General features: G+C 34.4%; 1 protein-coding gene across 6 annotated transcripts in view; it reads left to right on the top strand.

Moving 5' to 3' along the window:
* The window catches only part of LOC100257088 (protein LNK1), a 35,815-nt gene extending 19,152 nt beyond the window's left edge, over positions 1 to 16,663 (top strand). For 4 of the 6 annotated variants that reach the window (XM_002264887.5, XM_010659100.3, XM_059741361.1 and 1 more), the window contains exons 3-8: positions 2,794 to 3,383; positions 3,541 to 3,892; positions 4,641 to 5,351; positions 6,400 to 6,548; positions 15,910 to 16,042; positions 16,124 to 16,663. In XM_002264887.5, coding sequence (XP_002264923.1) covers positions 2,794 to 3,383; positions 3,541 to 3,892; positions 4,641 to 5,351; positions 6,400 to 6,548; positions 15,910 to 16,042; positions 16,124 to 16,231 — 2,043 coding nt within the window. In that variant the 3' untranslated portion in view covers positions 16,232 to 16,663. Of the gene's footprint in view, positions 1 to 2,793; positions 3,384 to 3,540; positions 3,893 to 4,640; positions 5,352 to 6,399; positions 6,549 to 15,909 lie in introns of all 6 variants that reach the window. The other 2 variants (XM_059741360.1, XM_059741359.1) reach the window with 1 other exon arrangement.
* Positions 16,664 to 22,279: the final 5,616 nt, after the last annotated feature.

Genomic DNA, 22,279 nt, shown 5'->3' with positions numbered 1-22,279 from the left:
CTCTTCAAGGGGAGACAATCACCAGAGAAGATTCTTTTTGAAAAATCTCAGGTTTGTTACTTTTGTTCATACTAAATTCAAATTTAGTGGGGGAAACAGAACTTGAATCACTTGTGCCTACACTAAATTCAAATTTAGGGGGAGAAACACTACTCGAACAACCTCGCATCCAACTTTGTGTCTACTTAAGGAGGAAGAAAGATCAAGGTATGGAAAATCAACCTCCTACAATTCACAGAACATCATATCTAAGTGTATGTACCTTGGAAGAAACAAGTATTCTAACTCCTAAATCTCTTCCATTTGTTATTCCAGCTGCTAAATCTTTGTCCTTAGATAATTCTAGTGTAGATAATACCTCTATTGATGCTCTAAATGTTCTAATTGCTATTAGCAAAGATACTAAGGTTTGTACTAAACATCCTATTGCTCAACATGTTTCATATCATATACCATCTCCCACTTTGAGGGCCTTTACTACTAATCTTTGTAATGTTGAAATTCCAAAGGACATACTAAAGGCTTTGGCTATAAAAGAGTGGAGGCAAGCTGTTTTGGAAGAAATGAGGGCACTTGAGAATAATGGGACATGACAACCTGTGGATGCACCAAGAGGGAAGAAACTTGTGGGCTATAAATGGATATTTATTATCCAATCAAAAAAAAATAAATGGATATTTATTATGCAATACAATGCAGATGGATCTATTGAAAGGTGTATAGCAAGGCTGGTTGTGAAAGGCTTCACATAGTCCTATGGGATTGACTACCAAGAGACATTTGCATCAGTTGTAAAACTAAATACAATAAGAGTTTTCTTGTCCCTTACAACCAATTTGAACTGGTTTTTACAGCAATTAAATGACAAGAATGGTTTTCTAAATGGTGAATGAGAGGAAGAAGTTTATGTAGCCTTGCCTCCAGGTTTTGAAAGAAGATTTGGAAGTGTGTAGGCTGAAAAAATCACATTAGAGATTGAAACAGTCACCAAGTGATTAGTTTGATAGATTTGCTAAGTCCATTAGAAGTCGTGGATACTGACAAAGCTAGGTAGATCTTACTTTCTTCTACAATCATTTTTTTTTTTTGTTTCGTTTTGTTTTACTTTGTTTTGTATTGTTTTTTTTTGATAAGCGAGGAACCTTCCATGACTAAACTCTTAGAACTCTCCATAGGGACCCAAACCTCTGGGTGTTGATCGAGCCCACAACAACCAGCACCGGGTAAATCGGGGTGTCATTAGTGGCAAGATTCAAACCTAAGACCATGTGTCTCTTATTGGGATCACGCCTTCTAGCAATAACCCTGATCGACTAGGTTCCCATGGCGGGCTTTTCTTCTACAAACATTCTAGTAGTGGCAAGCTTGCTACACTAATAGTGTACATGGATTATACATCTTTACTGTATATAATCTATCCAAATTGGAGAGATTGAAGAATTTTCTAGCTGAAGAGTTTGAGATTATGGATCCAAAACCTTGAGGCACTTCTTGCGAATGGAGTTTGCTAGTTCAAAGGAAAGTATTTCTATGTTCCAAAGGAAGTATAAATTGGATTTGCTCAAAAAAACTAGATTTCTAGGTTGTAAAACAGTCGAGACTCCAATTGATCCTACTTGCAAATTAGGGTTACTAAAAGAGATTGTATGTTGACAAAGAACATTTAGAAGGGAGTACAAGAAAAGGCTTAATGTTTAGAAGCAATAATAGCCTTAAGATTGAAGCCTACATTAATGCTAATTAGGCTGAGAGCATAATGGATAGGAGATTTGTTTCAAGTTATTGTCCTTTTGTAGGAGGAAACCTAGTGACATGGGGGAGCAAGAATCAGTTGTTGTTACAAGTAGTGCTGAAGCTGAATTCAGAGTAGTTGCTCATGGTATTTGTGAACTTCTTTGGTTGAAGAAACTGTTTGAAGATCTAAGAATTCCTAGTAAGAAGCCAATGAAGCTTTACTATGATAACAAGGCAACCATTAACATTGCTCATAATCTAGTTCAACATGATAGAACAAGCATGTTGAAGTGAACTGTCACTTCATCAAGGAGAAGTTGGAAGTTGGACTAATTTGCATGCCTTATGTACCTTATTGAAGAACAATTAGCAAATGTTCTAACTAAGGGACTTCATAAAAGGATGTTTAATTGCTTAATTAACAAGTTGGGAATGATAGATGTCCTTGAATCAACTTGAGCGGGAGTGTTGAAGATTTCAGATATTTAAGAGTTTCTTCTACTTTAGGGCTGAAATAGTTAGGATAATTCAATTTTATTTTGTTGTATTTTGAAAAATGTTGTTCCTAGTTGATAGGAAGTTAGTTGTAGAGTTTGTTAGTTCTTATTTTGTAGCTAGAATTCAGCACATAATTATATGTAAATAGACATCTATATTCCTATTTTTCTTTATGAAAATAGTAAGAATTTTTCCTTCTTCTCTTAAACTGCATCCATAGGTAGATGATAACACAGTTTAAAGGCTAGAAGTTTCTAATACTCTGAAAAACTGGTTGTTGGGATTTCTGGATGGCAACTCCTTTAGTCTTTGGAATTCCAAAAATAACTAATATTCATCAATTTCTCTTCTTTCTAGCAGGTTGTAGTGTCCATATGATTTGTCTGTTTAGTTTGTGAGGTGGTGGATGCAATCCTCAATGTTTATTATGCTTATGATATTACCATTGCTTTGTTATATTGAACATTTTCTACTTGTAATATTTTCTTTTTATTTCTTTGTTAATTTGTTAGATGATTTTGGAATTGCATTATGGCTGAAGTTGTTTTAGTGGTATTACAGCTGGAAGATATTGTGTGGGATGATTTTGCTGAGAGTGATGATCATATAGTGCCTCATCCTGGTGGTGAACATGGGAACGAATGTCCAGTTCGGGGTGATAACTGCAAAAGACCGCGATGTGAAGTAATTGGTGTCAATAATAATGCTGATGACAGGAATGCTACTAAATATTTTAGACAGGGAAAGGAGGAGACAAATTTACCAACTCTGAAACACAAAAGGGATAAAATGTTGGAAAAGGGTTCATGGTCTTGCACACCTGATGGTGTATTTCCTGCTTCATGTGATAGTGACTCAATTAAAGAAACGACAACTTTGTCATCTGATGATACTATGATGTCTACTCGTTGCTTCAAAAGTAGCAATATAGAGTCCATTGATAATGAGTTCTGTGCAAATGATCCTATTCTTGGTGATAGATGTGTTGCAGTTGACAATAATCTGTATCGTTATCCGCTCAGTCACCTTTCTCAAGCAGACAATGATCTCAGCTTTTTTGATAATGCCCGGGATGAGAAAGAATGCAGTGATCTTTTATATTGTGGGTGGCCTGACATAGGAAACTTTGAGGATGTTGACCGGATGTTTAGGTATTCCTTGCTTCACTTCATTGGAATTTTCTTTCTTTCCTTCTGATTATTGAACCTTATTGTCTAAGAATATATCTCTGGTACATTGTGCTTTCATATATCCTCAGACCCATCTATTAAATATGTGTGTATTATATTTTTTTTCCCAATCTTGCAGAAATTGCGACTCAACATTTGGGCTAGGGAGTGCTAGTAATGAAGAAGAGTTGAGCTGGTTTTCATCTTCGCATACTAATGAAGAATCTGAAGATGCAATGAAGTTGGGCTTTAAGTTTCCTCCTCCTGAGTCAAGTGTGTTAAAAAGTGCATCAGAACAGAATGAAGCTTCTAGGCCAAATGATGCAAGTCCTTCAATTTCTGAGTCAATCAAGAAGAACGTGTCCATTGGTTACAAGCCAAGTCCTCAAATATCTGAATCTAATAAGCCAGATGTTCTTAGTCATTTATCTTTCATGGATGGGTCAGAGACGGTAACTGAAAGTAAGGATGATTTCACATCCAAGGAACATGTAAGTAAAAATTATTTCATCAAATTACCACTTATATTTACAGTTTGTTTGATGCAGGAATTTCTCCAATTTCCAGTTTTTTCTTAATTTTTTTTTTTTTTTAAAAAAAAATTGTGTTTGTGTTAAAAATTTGTTAGGTTCTTCCATAGGTTTTTACTGCCAAGTAGTTTGAATAATGGTGCTGAAAGTCATCCATCATCAAGTTGAGTAATGATCAGTGGGATGCTATGTTAGAAGAATTTATTTGTAATCCATGAGAATTTATTTCCCTCCTAAGTTGTTAATTTTAAAGGACTTCCCCAGTTAGTTTTATTGGATGTAAATGTTATGCTGTAAGCATTTTGGACAACAATCAAACCACATTTTATTGTGAGTCTACATAAGATTGCATTTGGACTTACGGCATTTGTTGGTATTAACTCTCTGTTTTTGGCAGGCCTTCTTTTCTCTAAAAATGAATTGTAATGGACATGTTTTATTCTTAGCAATTCACTTTTGATGGTTCTTCATATCACCAGTGAAGACTATCCCTCCAAGATGGGTAATGATGAACTTGGTTTATTCTTCAATTTATATGTATATATATGTTCTTTGGTATAGTCTGTCTTGGTGGTGTATTAGAGTTTTTACAATTGAGACTCTCTGCTTTGATTTTCTGGATATCTTTGGAAATCATCAATTAGATGTGCATTTTTCTCTATGTTACCATACCTTCACTTCTATAACTACGTACGCTTTGACATGACAGGTTTATTTGCACAAGAAGCAGTCAAAGCATCAGAATCTATCGGAGGGAAAAAGAAAAGATAGATTCACAGAAAATGGAGGTGGTTTTCATCATTTTCCCAACCCCAAGCAATTTGCTGATGTAAAGCTTCCATTTGGGGACTCATCCTGCCAAGTTCTTGCCACCTCAGGCATTCGAAGACAGGAACAAAGTGTTGGATCTGATTCCTTGTGCTATTCACACATCCCTTATACTCATTCTAACTACATTCACCCTTCTGATCAATTTCCAGTCAGTCCAACTCCATCCTGTGTCAAATCTGAAAACAATGGTCACTCACCCTTTTCTCCTAAGGAGTCTTCTTATGCATCAAATATACAGTCCATGGAGAGCTCTCATGATGCTTCATTTGAGACTCCTGCTATAAAAGTGGATGAGAAGAGGGAGAAGCTGTATCGAAAACAAGGTTTTCAAACCTCTTTCGCTATCAGTTCAAAGCACAAGGACTTAGTGGTTCAAGCTGCATGCTATGATCCAATTTCAGTGCAGAAGCAACTCAATCATTCTGAAAATGAAGTTGAAGGTCATAGTGAAGTAGAAGGAGGTAGCATAAGTATTCCAATGGAAATGAATTCTTCAAATGTACAGGACAACTCTTGTATGAGCTCCATGTTGGAAGAAATTTCACTAGAAGCAACTAGTTTCCGCCAACTTCAAAATGTCACGGAACAGGTATACGATTTTAAGAATTGTTACTATGTAATTTGAATTTAGCTACTTCTGAAATTACAGTTATACAGAAAGAATCCATAAGCATGTGCATGTATTTGTAAGAATGTATGTTGAGATACATTTTCTAGTTGTGTTATGCATTATATTTTTCAAAACTTATGCATGTCATAACGTTTCACGAGCACCACCAGAGATACAATGTTTATGGAATGCATGGTTGCTTTGAATTAGAACATTAATCCTGCTTGAGCATGGAGAGTAAACTAGTCTTATCACAATACAGTGTGAATGGAACCAATGAATTCTTCCTTGATTGGACACAAGGAATAGAAAGTGCTGCTGTGTAGTCAGGCCTGAACATTATATCATACATTGTTCTTCCTTCACACACACACACAAAAGAATTCTTCCTTGATCAGACACAAGGAATAGGAAGTGCTACTGCATGGTTGGGCCTGAACATTCCTAGAAAGAAACACACACACACACACACACATATAATGCATTTCTCACTTGTGCTTGGGTGCAAACTATGTATGATATAATGTTCAGGCCCAAATAAGTAGTAGCACTTCCTATTTCTTGTGTCTGATCAAGGAAGACTTCTTTGGTTCCGTGTGTGTGTGTGTGCTGTGGGCTGGAGGTGAATCTGGTGATTGGAAAACAAGAGAACACACACACACACACATATATAATGCATTTCTCACTTGTGCTTGGGTGCGAACTATGTATGATATAATGTTCAGGCCCAACTATGCAGTAGCACTTTCTATTCCTTGTGTCCAATCAAGGAAGAATTCTTTGGTTCTCTGTGTGTGTGTGTTGCGGGCTGGAGGTGAATATGGTGATTGGAAAACATGAACAAGGACTAGGCAGTTTTCCTTTTTCTTTTTGGGTGTGTGTGTGTGTGTTTGGGGTGGAGGTGCTGGGTTTGGTTTGTGTTTGTATCAATTAAAGCATTGCATGTTTACTAGTACTGTGTTGTTTGTTATGTGCTTCGATTATGCTCTATATTTTGAATTAATGAGCTGATCATGAAAGTTTCCAGTTGGATATTAGGACAAAACTTTGCATAAGGGACAGCCTGTATCGCTTGGCCAGAAGTGCTGAACAAAGGCATAATTGTGGAAGTCTGAATAGTAGCAGCAGAGATGATGGGGATACAGGTGGACTATTGATGGCTGCAGAGCCAAATAAGTATGTATCCACTGCTTGGTTTTTACTGATGATGTACTCACTATTAATTTGTTGATATTTACTTAGATGTTACTTCTAACAGTTTTTTACTTTTTGTTTTTCACGTTAAGAAAATGCATAGGTCTAGCAATAGGTCTAGAAGTGCTTCAAGTATAACACAATGCTATAGCTGGCAATTCTTTTGCTGGCTTGTTTGGCCGACCTAGTCTGGCCTGGAGAAATTTGGCTTTGACAAACTGTCATTTCCTAACTCCTGGTAAGTTCTGAACATGGCAAAAAAGTGCTGGAATTGCCGCACCACCTTTTCTGACCTAAACCCTGTTTATTATACTGACACAACAAATTCACTGGTTGGTTTGAAAATTTTGCCTCATCCTAAGTTCAGGTCCTGGTAAGATTAGGATGTGCTAAATAGGCATAATCTTCCTTAGTCCAATCTTGAATTGAGGCAATGTCAATAGATTTTGCTTGGAAAGAACTAGGGATTCCAGTTTTTCCAGAATGCCTGACCTGCACTGCTCCTATTACTGTTAGTCATATTGTCAACCCATGATGTAATACCTTAAGCTTTTGCGTCAAATTGTTTTCTTAACATGGTATCACAGCTTTGGTTAACTCACAGTTTTCTTGTTTGAGTTTCTACTTAAGAGACAGGTTACCAAACCCAACAAAATGAGGAAAAAACTGTGAGAAGACTAATAGGATTCTTATAGTCAAGATCTGATGAAGGCAGTCGATTGATGAGATGAGCTGTAGACTACACTGTCTTTCCTCACTGGGATTTAGGAATGTGTATTTGGAATAATAAGCCTCTTGCTTGTTCTATTAAGTGACTGTTTTTCCTCTCGGCCACTTTATTTATTGGGGTGTATCAATGTATGAAGATTGGGGGGTAGGATCTATTCTTTTTGGAGGTATCCCCTTCTCCTAGCATGAAATTGTATGCAAATCATTTTATCGAAGAGTGCAAAAATGGCAGTGGCATAAAACTTATTTTTCATGAGATAAACTCACTTGACCCTTGTGGTATCATCAATAGAAGAGAAAAACTACCTTGAGCCTGAAATATTAAGAATTTGAGGATATCTCTACACATCATTATAAATCAAAGTAAAAAGAACAGAAACCTTTTTATTGCTTAATGGAAAAGGTACATGATGATGCTTAGCATACTCAAACACCTTATAATGTATTGAAAAGGATGACCTAATCTTAAGTGCCTTAACCAAATCTCTTCTTGGGATGGAATTTTCCTAAAAAAAAGGAAATAAGGGTGAAAATATCATTGCTATTTTTGGTTTCAAGTAGAGCCCTCCTTTTCTCCTAGCATGACCAATTGTCCTCCCTACAGGGAAATCCCATAAGAGACAAGGAGTTGGAAGAAGATGACAAAAATTTAGATCATTAGTAATTTGATGAATGAACAAGAAGTTTAGGAACATGCAATAGATATTAGAGATATGGAATGGGTTAAAGGGACTGTACCCCAGCTTGCAGCAATAGCAAGCATTCCATTGCAATTGTAATTTCTGATTTACTGGATAGGGACTGAAATGTTGAAAAAATCTGGGGAATTTGTTGTATCCTCTGTGGCTCCTGAGTCAACGACCTAGAACCCATAGAAGGGCCCCTTGAGATGATAAGAGCATAAGAAATTCACTTGCCTAGGCCAAAGAACATGAGGCACCAGGCTTCTCCAACTGTGCAAGGAAGTTTTTGGCCTTGTCTATATCTTGTTGAGTCTTTCTTTGTCTTGTTTCCCTTTTCTAATTAAGAATTCTCTTCTGAATTCATGAGATGTGCTTGAGCAGGTTTCTGACTAGATTGACTTCTTCTTCCATCACTTTCATTTCAACCAAACTGGGCTTCCTATGAATTTTCCTGCAAGTTTCTCTAGTGTGCCTGGCTTTATTGCAGAAATTGTACCAAAGGCTATCCATCTCATTTGGTTTTCTTCACCAAATTTCTCACTAGTAACAGCACTATTTTTGCTTTGAAGTCACCAGAGTCGATCCATTTGATGGTATTATCAAGCACAACACAACGATTGTAGAAGGAAAAAGTTGAGTCATTAGGGATTTTGTTTGCAGATAGTCTACATTTGGTTCCTTTTTCAGGAAAAAGTAGTGTTGGGACGTCTAGAGATAGAGAATGGGCATATGTACCTGCATATGAAGCTGCATGGGGGATTTTGATCATTTGAGATTTTAAGGCCTTCCCAATTTAGTAAACTGTGGCTGGTTCCTTTTTTATAGCAGTTAGTCTGTCTTTAAAAGGAGAAGGGGCTCTTGATTTCTTCAATTTATAAGAAAATTTTTTTAAGAACTTGGAAGGATTTTTGGGTGGAATTGGAAGACCATTTGGTTTAACTTATCCCACTTAGTGTGTAGGGAGCAAATTTAATGTCGTTAGAAGTGGGGTAAAGAAATCATGGGAAACTAGAACTGGCCCAAGTATGTGGGGCTTCAACAGAGTGATCAGGCATTATTTGCTCATTGATCCTCCTCCCAAGAATGCCAATTTCACTTGCTCAAATTTATAGGCAACCATTGTAAGTGGTTGACTTGATTCATGTCTTTCTCATACAAAGAACCTGCTTCCCAGTGCCTTCAGAAGGATCTCTCTGTCCAGTCTCTGACTATTATTCCATCAAGATAGACATGGATGCACCCATCGTTTACAAAAATTAATTAATGAATGGTTGAAAGGATCCCGGATCATTGATTAGGAGGCCTAAGGTTCAGGTAAAAGTTGCAGTGTCTTAACAACAAGCTGAAAGTCTGGAACAGAGTTACAATCTGAGACCTAAGAAGAAAGAGTCCATTTTTGGGGATATTGTTGATGTGGATGCTTAGCAAAGTACAGTTGGTTTGTGTAAAGAATTGGAAACTCTAAAAACCACTAGGAAATTGGAGCCAGAGGATATTTTGTTGAAGAAAGAAGTATTTTGAAGACAATAGATTAGAGTTGAGTGAGTTAAGGAGACTCTTAACATTAAATTTTTCCATGAAGTGGCCTATGCTAGGGGAAAGAAGAAGTTACTAATTTCTAGAACTGGTCACTTATGGATAATCAGGTTAACAATGTAAAAGTTGCAGTGTCTTAACAATAAGCTAAAAGTCTGGAACAGAGTTACAATCTGAGACCTAAGAAGAAAAAGTGCGAGTCCATTTTTGAGGATATTATTGATGTGGATGCTTAGCAAAGTACAGATGGTTTGTGTAAAGAATTGGAAACTCTAAAAGCCACTAAGAAATTGGAGCTAGAGGATATTTTGTTGAAGAAAGAAGTATTTTGGAGACAATAGATTAGAATTGAGTGAGTTAAGGAGACTCTTTAACATTAAATTTTTCCATGAAGTGGCCTATGGTAGGGGAAAGAAGTTACTAATTTCTAGAACTGGTCAATTATGGATAATCAGGTTAACAATGTCAAGGAGGTCTTCGGCTTGTTTGGTCACCTTTATTTCAGGTCAGTTGAGGAACAGGAAAGGATTGAAGGTTGGATTGTCCCCCATTTCCGATGAAAGAGCAAGCAAGTAAGATTGCCCTTTTTAAAATGAAGTAATAAAGGAAACTGCTTTTAGTATAAAAAGAATAAGGCACCAAGTCCTGATGAGTCCCCAATTTCTTATGAAAGATCAGGCTAGTAAGAGTGACACTTTTAAGAGGAAGAAATAAATGAGACTATTTCTAGTATGGAAAAGAATAAAGCTCCATGCCCTGATGAGTTTTCATTCAGTTTCTTTTAGAAATGTCAGCTGACTATGAAGGAGGACTTTCTGAAATTATTCTCCATGTTTCATAATGGTTGGTTTTCAGTAAAAGCTATAATAGAACTTTCATTGCATTGGTTCCTAAGAAAGTCTCCACAAATAGGATTGTAGATTTCAGGCACATTAGTTTGGTAACAAGCCTCCACATGATTATTCTCAAGGTGCTACCATGATGTTTTTTATTTGTCTTACAGGAGAACATTTTCCCTTCCAGGGCGCTTGTGGATGAGATACTGATCTTGGATGCAATTGTAATTGCAACCAGAAAAAATGGTAGATGAAAAGTCCAACCAGGAGAAGTGATGATCTTTCAAGTTGATTCTGAAAATGTTTATGATCATGTGAAATGCGAATTTTCAGATCATGTTTCATGTAGGAAATTCAGATCATGTTTCTTGTAGGAAAGGTTTTCAGTCAAGAAGATGATCAGGAATTAGGGGAGTTTTGACTTTGGTTAGCTATTCAATTCTAGTCTATGGCAGCACAAGAAGATGAGGTAGGCTTCAAAAAAATTGGATTGGGTGGTCCACTTTGTCCTTTTCTCTTTACTATTGTGATTGATGTGCTGAGCAGATTAATATATAAAACTCAGGATAAAGGTGCATTTAATTGTTTTGGGTGCTATGGGCTAGAAGATTTAGGTTTGTGGCTACTAAGGTAAGGTTTTTAGGGGTGGTGCAAACCTTGTTTTGATACCATGTCAAAGAAGACATAGATATCCCTAATATTATGCTAACAGAATCCCTAATAGGCTTTTCTTACAGAATCCTTTAGGTTGCTCTTCACATCTTTTGTTTTTTATTTAAGTGATAACTCATCCTCCATGTATTTTTTTTTCTTTTCGATGCAAATAGATTGATATTTCTTATTAAAAAGGGCTGGCCAAAAAGATCCATAATCATACCATTTTAGTTTGTTAAGGAATGAATGAAGAACTCAAGTTTATAACATAAACATAAAAGAGACCAACTGAATTTGTAATACTAAACAAGGTTCTTATAGTTGCTGGAATAGTAGACTAAATGCCTACTTTGCCACTGCCTCAACATGTGTTTGAAACCCTTGTAAAAGTTTTTCCACCAGAGCGAGACTTCACCAGCAAGATAGAGAGATGCACTAGGTGGTGGTGTGAAATAGCACCTGACATCTGCAGCTGCTGGTGTGATCATCCGTATAGGGTTGTCTTCCTCACTCCTTAGGTTTGAAGGAAAAGTGTTAATTGATTTTAGGCTTTGGTGGTGATTCCAAGGAGAGAAAGTAATCACGTGGCCCATTGCTGATGAAGTTGTATATTGATATTAAGGTTGTGGTAATCAAGTGCACAACCAAATTTGGTGTGTTCCAACCATGTTGCAGTAGATGGGCGCTAAGTAATTAGTTGCTCCATGCTACATAGGTTGAATAGTTTTTGGAAAATTAGAAACAGTCTATAAATATCTAACCAAGCTGCTGCTTCTTTAACCTTTTATTATTGATGAAAACTGAAAAGCTAGGTAGCTACTATCCAAGTTACTCCAAACACTATCTGAGCCAAGATTTCTTAAGGAAAAATCCTTTGCAATGAGATGAAACCAGAAAGTTCTGGATAATCACTTAGTATATTTCTTCTAGGAAATCACAAAAAAATCCTTACAATAAGTAGGTTCTTCCCCTTTAATTTTAGCCTCAACTACTTTTTGATGGTTTCCAATATACAATTAGTAGCCTTTATGTGTTCGTATACTATAGTTCTAGTAAAACTAAAAAAATAAAAAATAACTGACCTTTTGACTTCTAATTTAATAAAAACTTTTCCCATGATAACCTTAGACTATTCAAACTTGCTATCAATTCTTTATTAATGACTGTATCATTCTCTCCTTCTTAGAAGAAACTCGTCCTCAAGTTTGGTGTTGTTGGAGAGCTCTTTTACTTTCTCATGAGTTTGAAATATAAACTTGAAGTGTAGACTGTTGAATATATTCCCATATGTTTTGGCAAATCAACCGCATAAGCATTCTTCCCAATCTATCTGATGATTCAGTGGGGTCCCATCTTTTTTTGTATGCTGTGTTGACTGCCTAGCGGTCTTTGCAAGTAAATTAGAAGGCTGTTCAGGAGAAGAGAATTGCTGGTAGAAAAATAGACTCTTAGATGGGCTTGTTGGGATAGGTCAGAATGAAGCAGGAATGATAGCAGAAATGGGAGCAGCAGCTACTAAGGTAACCTGGACCTCGTTTAGCTAATCCCGGAAGGACAAGGATAGCATTGAGAGGTTGTAAATAAGATGGCAGGTTGGGAATAAATGCCAATTGGAAATCTTTCCTTGCGTTGGTGCACCATCACCATGTCACCTTCTTGAAAGCTTTGGCTATGCCTCTTCTAATCTGCATATTTTTTTTACTTTTTATTCAACTCCTCCATCTTCAATCTGATTTCTTCATGCAGTTTTTTCACTAAGTTAGCTATATTTTCGCCCTTTAAGCTATCTCTTCCAATTTCTTGTAATGGAGCTAAATCATAGAGATCCATTGGTTGCTGCCCATAAATAACTTCAAAAGGACTTTTGCTTGTGGTTCGATTCTCTTCATAGTTATAGGCAAATTTGGTTTGTGCAACCAAAGCTTCCCAATGCTTAAGATTTTCTCCAATTGAGCACCTCAACAAATCTCCCAAACTTCGATTGACAACCTTAATTTGTCCATCTATTTGAGGATGATAGGAAGTACCGGATTGCAACCTAGTTCCAAGCTTCTTCCATAAAGTTCTCCAAAAATGAGAGAGAAACTTGGAGTCTCAATCTAATGTGATTGATTTTGGAACTCCATGCAATTGAACAATCTCTCAAAAGTAGAGAATTGCTATATTTGATGCATCCATAGTCTTCTTGCAACAAAAGAGAAAAGCCATTTTTAAAAATCTATCAACCTCCTCAAAGATGGAATCCATTCCCATTAACTGCTAGGCAGCCCCACCACAAAGTCCCTTAGAACTGCAGGAATTAGCAGGGAAGTGTACAAACCTCTATTTTAAACTTTTCCTTTTGATTCCTTGCACGTTTCACACCTTTAACAAGTTTGTAAACATCCCTCCTCATTTTTGGCCAAAGGAACTTTTGTTCAATCATAGCATATGTCTTACCTTGCTTAAAATGTCCACCTACGCCTCCATCATGCATGTCTTGAATAATCTTTTCCCTTAAGGGGCAATCTGGAACTTTTTTTTTATTTCCTTTGAATAGGAAGTCATCATGCAACAAATACTTTCTTGGCTGCCCATTAGTACAATCTTTCCAAATTGAACCAAAGAAAGGTTACCCGGGTAAAGATATTTGAAGGAATCAAAACCCTTAATGGTAATAGACATACTAAATAACAACAAACTTCTTTGACTAAGTGCATCTACCACTTTGTTATTTGCTCCAAACTTTGTGTTTCATTACAAATGAGAATTGTTGCAAGTAAGAAACCCAATGGGCACACCTCTTGCTTAACTTTTGTTGGTTATTGAGATGCTATAAAGCTTCATGATCTACATGTAAAATAAATTCTTGATGTATCGAGTAATGCTCCCAATGCTTAAGAGCCTGAATGATAGCATAAAATTTCTTTATCATAAGTGTTGTATCTCCTTGTGTCATTCAATTTTGCTCTAGAATGACACAGGTCTGCCTTCTTGACTTACAACAGCTCCAATCCTAATTTTGAAAGCATCGCAGTCTACTTCAAAGAGCTTTTTAAAATCTGGCAGCACGAATACAGGGGTTGAGCTGAGCATCACTTTAACCTTCTGAAAACTTTCTTTAGCTTGTTCTGACCATTGAAACCTCTCTTTCTTCATGCAATCAATTATAGGAGCAATTATGGTGGTGAAATTCTTGAGGAAGCATTTATATAATGAGGGTTCAATAGTGTCTTTTCTTTCTATCCTGAATCATGTGTCTTTCTCCTAAGACAGAGAGAGGTAAATAAAAAAGTCAAATCGCACCATCTCTGTAATAGGTAAATGCCTCGTTTTCTCCTGAAGTAGTTGGAATTATTTGTAATAAGATATTGACTACAATTGAAAAGGTCTTGTCAATAAAATTTCCATTTATCCGCGATCTAGGCATAGGTAGCAATCCATTCTATAATTCTTTTCATTACCTCTTGTGGGAAAAGAATCCCACAAACAAAGGAATTGTATAATATGAAATAACAAGCCGCTGAGTATTGGAAACAAGCTATATCACTTACTCCTGGTAATTATATTGAAGCGCATAATTGGTTGAAGATCACGAGGCGTTTCGAATACAAACACTATTTATTATTTCGAATTTTTTATATTTCTTATTATTTGTTGGACCTATTAGTCAAATAAAATGGATCATTCCTATGCCTATGGGAAGAACCAATCAAAGAATTTCATTATATCCCTTCTAAGATCATTCTATTTCATTTGGTATCTCGTAGGGATAAACAATACACAGATACATTAGAGAATATATTTCTTTATTTTCTTATTCTTGATGAAGGGTCTACAAAATGAGTTCAACTTCTAATTGCTTTAACCTTACTCTTATCAACTTTTATAATGAAGTTATTATAGCTACTGTCCAAGTAGACTACAACCATGTTACTTCAAACAACTTCAAAGCCAAGGTTTCTTAAGGAAAAATCTAGGAAAAACCCTTTGCATAATAAGCTTTATCCAGAAAGTTCTGGATAATCACATAGTATATTTCTTCTTGAAAATTATAAAATAAATTCTTTTAATAAGTAGGTTCTTCCCTTTTATAATGCTAGCCTCAACTACTTTCTCATGGTTTCCGAAATGCATTTAGTAGCCTTTATATATTCATTTACTATGGTTCTAGTAAAACTAAAAAAAAAACCGATCCTTTGACTTCTGATTTAATCACAAACTTTTCCCATGCAAACCTTTGACTATTCAAACTTGCTATCAAGTCTCTATTAATGACTACATTAATTATGTTCTGGCAAGTTTAGCATTTGTGGGATGCATGCTTTAACTTTAGGGCAAGCTTTTTAAGGTTTATTTAATTGTGGGTACTAAATGAATATTAGGACGTTTTGTGGTCATATTATAACTTTCCCAAAATAATATTAGGATTAAGAGATATGTGATATTTTCTCCTCTCAATAATTGTTCACACACTATAAATCTTTGAAAGTTGCTTCATGATTTGCACTAATTGTAGTGTTACCCTCATTTTACTAAGAGTTAAAAGGTTTTAATTGTAGGAATCACTAATCTTGCATTTTATTAATTATCATATGTGGAATTCCAAAATTGGCAATTATTTTTAGAGTTTATAAAAAATTTTAGTAGTTTTGACTTTCTAAAAGACAATAAAATATTGCATTTGTCCCCCCTTCTTTACTATAGTAATTCAAACTTCAAAAAAAATTTAAAGATGTAGCAGGTGGAATATGTGTCAATATGAACTCCATTCTTTTTGCTAACCCTTGAGAACCAATTCAATCTGCATTAGAATTTTTTTATTTTTTTATTTTTTTTGGTCGAGTATGAAGTTCAGTTTTCTACAGTTTTTTTTTTTTTTTTTTGTAAATGATTTGATTTTTCATTTTCTTTTTATTGATTCAGGTGCACTGGATTTATGGATATGGAAACTGATACAAATCCAATTGATCGGTCTATAGCACACTTACTGTTTCACCGGCCTTCAGACCCATCTATAGTGCCCAATGATGCATTATCTCTGAAGTCTCAAAACATGGTAAGCAGTCACATTTGCATTCTTTATGCTAGACAACCATTTTTTCCCATGATGACTGATTCCTTTGAATTTTATTTACAGATGCAAGGTTCTATCACCAGTCCGCCGGTAGTGGCTGAGAAACTGGTTAGTCTGGAAGAAAATGCTGTTGGTTCAGATAAAAATGTAGCTGATCTTGACAAAAAATAATAAGGAATCCTTGACTTTGGCATAAATACAATGGAATTATGTCTATTTTGAGTTGTCGCAGATAGTTATGTATAAATTCCATTTCAACAAGCCCCAGCATGGATGCCGGATTTAATCGCATGCTTTGGATGTCATTGCTGAGATTTGTTTTGTAGTCTCCTGGGCAAGATCTTTATTTGCTTACCTGTCAGTCATATTTGCATCTTAACCTCTTCATGTTAATTATATCAACCATTTATTAGATGCATTTGTCTTTATGTTTGAACATGTAAAGAACTTGACCACAAGCTTACGCATGTAACTAAGACTCGGTGACTGACATTCTGTTTTCACTTTTCTCATGTATCTATACGAACCTTTAAAGCTTAGGCATGGTAAAGAACTCATGTAATAAATTTGAGATCATCAAATTGGCTTCAAGATTTCATCTGATCTGTGGTAGTAGTTGCTTTATTAGATTTGGGTATTAGTTTCAATTTTTAGTGTAACCTTCATTGCAGAGGTTTACTTTTGCAGTTACTAAAGTTCATTGACAAAATGATTTTACTTGTTATTCTGGTTATGTGCCTAATTCATTACTAGAGCCACTTTCTTCTATTGACAATTAGCATCTTATGTTGTGTTATTGCAAGCATTTTCTTTGCGATAGTTTATTGTTCTTTACTTTTAAGTGGAGGCTAGAAGATGAAGCTGAAGTTAAAATTATAATTTTTCGAGGGTAATATTGGTATTATGAAAGTTCAATTAAACAGCTTTTATGCATAAAAGTAAAAAAAAAAAAAAAAAAATTGACTGTTTTGTTTCCCATAGCTCTTTTGGATGAATTTCAATGATGAGTTGACCTAGAGAAGGGAGAGGGTGTGAATAGGTGTTTTTAAGAAGCTGATATGGTTTGCTCGTAATGATTCTTTCTCATCGAAATTTTTTACCATTGATGTTTTTCTCCTTCTGTTACTTTCAATAAACTAGCCAAATCACATGCAAGAATGGATACACTTTTATTTTAATAAAACCCTATTTACGTGAATGATTGAGCTTTCCTCTCAAACAAATTGGGATTTGCCTTTGGCAGGCTATGTCCTCAAATAACAAATCTTCACACTTAATAGGATACACCAACACTCCCAACAAGCAAATTAATGCAATTCACATGCAAATGTAACAAAAAAAAACTCCATAAGCAAGATATACCTCAACTTTTAGCTACTTTAATTACAACTTCAAATATCTTTTAATTTTAAAAACCAAGCTAGAAATTATCAAACCATTTCAAGGATTAAATAATCAAATATTAGCTCAAATTCTCAACTAATCTACTCATTAAAACAGTGTAACTTTTTGAAAACTAGATAAACACAAGGAAATAATAAGAAGAAAGGGGGGGGAGAGAGTAATACCAAGTCTTGATATAGAAAATCTCCAAAGAGATGAAAAACAAGCGACCTATAAGATTTACCTAGTTCAAGTTCATCAATCCTTTTTAGACTATTTGAGTAGTACTTTTCAACTTAAGTTATACATCTTCCAAAGTATACTTAAGAGTTTACATTAAGTTTGATCTTGACCTCTTTTTGAATCCCAATAAAAAAGAAAATGAGTTTTACCATGATCTAATAACAACAAAAGACAATAATGAAAGAGCCAAACAAATCAAGCTCATTTTAAAATAAAATCTAATCAAAATTGTTTTGAAGTTCAAAATGAGTTGGATTTTCTTGGAAGACAAGCATACCCATGCTTGAAAGGGAAGGGGAGTTCAATGGAGTGTATGTCATGGTTGCCTAGTGTTCTCCAACCTGAAAACAACAATTAGGGTTTATGTAGGGAGAAAAAAACTCAATCCAACAATTGGAAATATCTCACATTGTGAAGTTGGATTGATCCTATTTAAGGTTGGATCTATTTTGAAAAAGGATAAAAGAAATAATAATAATAATAATAATAATAATAATAATAATAATAAAATAAATAAATAAAAGACTTAGCCAAAAAGAGTTATCCAATTACTCCCAAAGTTTCTTTCTGAAAAATATCCAAGATAACCATTAATTTGAAAAATCTGATTAATTCGATCTCATCCATCCACCACCTCAATTGCATATCTAAACTTTCAAACAATTTCAACACCTTCATCATCATTAGAGAAGTAGTCTTAGGGAGAACTCAGAAGACCTAAGTTTGAAAGTACACTTAGGGATTTTTGTCCATAATTGTCAACTTAGCTAAAACGCTCACAATCTTCCCCTTTGACTATTTTGGTACAAAACCCTTTACAACACAAATAAGTACAAGCACACCTCATCCACTCTCATACAAGGAGTACTCACCTAATCAACCTCACAAACTAGGTACCATTAACCTTGCAAATAATGATCAACAAGTACACAATTAGTAGCACTTGCGCATAGACTAGAGTATAACATAAAACAAGTATCACAATGCAATAATTTAACAACAGTAAATATCCTTCTCCCCTTTCTTATCCTAGGAAAAAGTAAAAGGGAAGTTCATTTATTGACAATATCATATCCATAATATGCACAACTAAGTGGTAAAGAAAAATGAGAACATTGAGATATATAACCTACTACATATGTAGAGATGTGAATCAAAGAGTGCTCAAACAAACACTTTATATTCCCAAACAAAGATAAACAATGACAGATCAAATCAACTCATTTGGAGCCCAAAACTAGCCAATCAATATAAATATCTAAGGCAATTATCACCAACATACCCATGGCAATATGATAAAAAGAAGAAAGTGTTTAGCAAATGGGAAAATGGTTATCCAAGCAACTAACTAAAGTGTATCAAAGATGGTCATGACTAAAAACCTACATAGATTACTAGCATAAGCTAAGAAGCATAAATATGGAATACCACCTATGGAAACTTAACAAAGGCTCTAGGAGCTATGAAAATAGATATAATAAGGAAAATTTTCCTTTAACTCTCATTACAAGGGCTTAATCTAAAACCTCAAGAAGGTGTTCTACTACTATAGAAATGAATTCCAAGCCACAAGGATTTGCCATCATGGACTTTGGAGATATGAAAAATATGTTGCATGCACTCACAATAAACAAATAAAAGGCTAGATCTAGCATTACTAGGAACCAAAAACAACAAATTCCATAAAGCAATAGGAAATCCCATAAACATTCTACTATGAGGATATCCACAAATGAAAGTTAGAGAAACAACCAAACAATGGACTTAGATTAAGACAAAGAGATTGAAAGACCGTGGATGCATGATTGTCAGAGTCAAAAGACTACCAGAGAGAGATTAAATAGTGTCAAAGAAGTCTCAAATGAACACCCACATAGAAGACTCTAACGTCAGCTATGAAAGGTGAGCTAAACAACTTCCTAGATAAATTCAAAAAAAAAAAAAAAATACTTGTCTTGGTTTCCATATTAAGTTTTATTTTGAGCTAAGGTACAATTTACCCAAACATCTCTACAAGCTATTATTGAGCTTAAAAAGAGTTTGATATTGTTTCTGTTGCATAGATCTAAGATGTCAACAAACTATGACAATAGTAAATTCTTAAGTGAAATTTGACATATGCTCTTTTAAGTTAGGATATGTCAATTGATCATACAATAAGAGAATCTATAACTTAAGAATGGTAGAGGTAATCTTAAGAGGCTAATAGCTTTCATCTTATTAGATTACAAACACTAGTTTATGGGTAGACTATATACAGTGGACAGTAGGTCATGGACCCAAGCACTTAGTGTTTCATTGTAATATACACAAGTTAATAAAGTGCAATTAACTCTCTATAGTGGAATGTTGAGTCAATTTAAAAATTGAATTATAAGGGAATCGATACTATCCTTGTGGGTCTTAATGGTCCTTGCTCGAACTCATATATCTTTATGATATGGTTTAAGAGGGTTGGATCGGTTTTTAGTTCACTTATGTACATAAAGGTGTTTTGATGATTGCAAAAGGTTGCACAAAAATTAGTAAACAATATCTCTAAACTAGGCTAATTGATTAATTAGTCTTCTATTAGATTATTAATTAATTAGAATCCTTTTAGACTAGATTAAATTACCCAAGCCTAAGGTGAGCTCAAATCACTTAAGTGTATAGGGAAGTCTACAAATGCCCCCATAGGGGTTAGGGCTTTAGACTAATGTCTCTTCCATTTTTTCCTATATGTTTAGATGGAGAATCCTAGCCTCCAACCTTCAAAGATCTCCACCATCCAATGCTAAGGCTCAAGGACAAATGATTGGGTGGAAGATTAGTGGGTTTAGAAGACTTTCAACTACTAGTGCACTCGACAACATTCTTGATTGCAAGGATCAATTCTAGGAACATCCGAATTTTCGATAAGCACTCCTTACCCGTAATACTAGTTCCTATTAAGTTTTGAATGTTATTGTTTCCGTTATGCATAGGGATCTAGTGGCCCTAGGAATAATTGCATACACCAAATGAGATTCAAGGCTTGAGAACAAAGTAATTTGTGATTCATAAAAAGTTGTGTCTTTAATGTTTCTCTTCTGCACAACTATATTTTTTCAAATTTTCTTACTAAGCAAATAGATTCTAAATCATATGAGACCAAATCAAGTAAGAATGCTTTGAATTCTTTAATGGATCTACTAATTTTTAGAGTTCACAAAGTTGACCTAATTAATTATAGACTTAATAAAAACCAATCTAAAATATTTTGTTTGTAATTGAGTATTAAATATGCATATATAATAATAATAATAATAATAATAATAATAATAAAACTTGGCTTATTTAGGTATTAAAAAAATTGAAAATTTTCTTGTTTTTAAATAAAACTTGGCTTATACGATATTAGAAAATTATGATATTTCTTTTTTTTCTTTTTCAATACATTTCAAATAAAAAATTATTAACCAAAAAAAAAATCAATTATACCTTTATGAAGATGTTAATATTCATATTTCATAATATATACTAAAATAATATATTTTTAAAAATATATATAACTTTATGATTTTATTATAATATTAATATTCACATTTTAATAAAAAACTATTTATTTGTTGATCGATTTGAAATTACAATTTTTATTTTTTATTTTTAATAAGACTTGAATTAAATTTAATTAATCTTAAAAAATCAAATTAATAATATCTTATAAAATCAAAATAGACAATATTATTAAAAAAAACTAAAAAAAAATATCCAAACAATATTTTTTTTTTGTTCTTTAAAAATGTTTTTAAAAAACACCTTTATTTTTAGAAAATACCAAAAGACTGTTTTTTGTTCTTAAACTTAAAAATATTTTTTAAAAACAAGTTCTTAAAAAAAAGGCCAAATAGACCCTTAGATATTTTTTTATACAATATTTATGTTGGAATTAAGCCCTAGAAAGCATAACATGATGTAATAGATATAGATGCATTTATAAACTTATTTATTTATGTTTATTGGTTTCCGTTTATTATCCCATTTGCATTAATTGGTTATTTGAGCATTCATGCCCCACATCACTCACATTATATACATAGTTTGGGTGTATTAGGAGTTGCACAGAAGATCAAAATCATAGGTTCCTTGTAGAGTGATGAGTTGTTCATAGTCGGTTAATGGATTTGGGAAATCCATCTGAAACTGTAATATACTACCTCCTAATTAGAGGGATGACTTGTCTTATCTATTAAGATGGTTTTCCCATGGTGAGTGTCAGTGTATGTAATGCGCATTGGATAGGACCTATGGTGAATCATGACGTAAGGTTATTAATTGTCATGATTCACCAAGCTATTATACTGTATGAACCCTTAACTTTGAGAGGATATTGAGTTTGTGTCAAAGTCAACATGAGGCTTTGACCTATGAATGAGATCCTAAGGTAGTCATATATCACTATGTATTGGGTCACAATTGATGGAAAAGTATTCTAAAAAAAGGCATCATGATATCTCATGGATAGAGACAGTGTGTTCCCTTGGGTGACATATGCTCTAAAATACTATAGTCATAACATTTTCTTTAATGAAAATTTGACATATGTTCCTTGGAGCTAGAGTATGTCAATTG

The sequence above is a fragment of the Vitis vinifera genome, chromosome 12, assembly GCF_030704535.1.
Source record: "Vitis vinifera cultivar Pinot Noir 40024 chromosome 12, ASM3070453v1".
Lineage (NCBI taxonomy): Eukaryota > Viridiplantae > Streptophyta > Magnoliopsida > Vitales > Vitaceae > Vitis > Vitis vinifera.
This window is presented reverse-complemented; position numbering and strand designations above follow the sequence as displayed.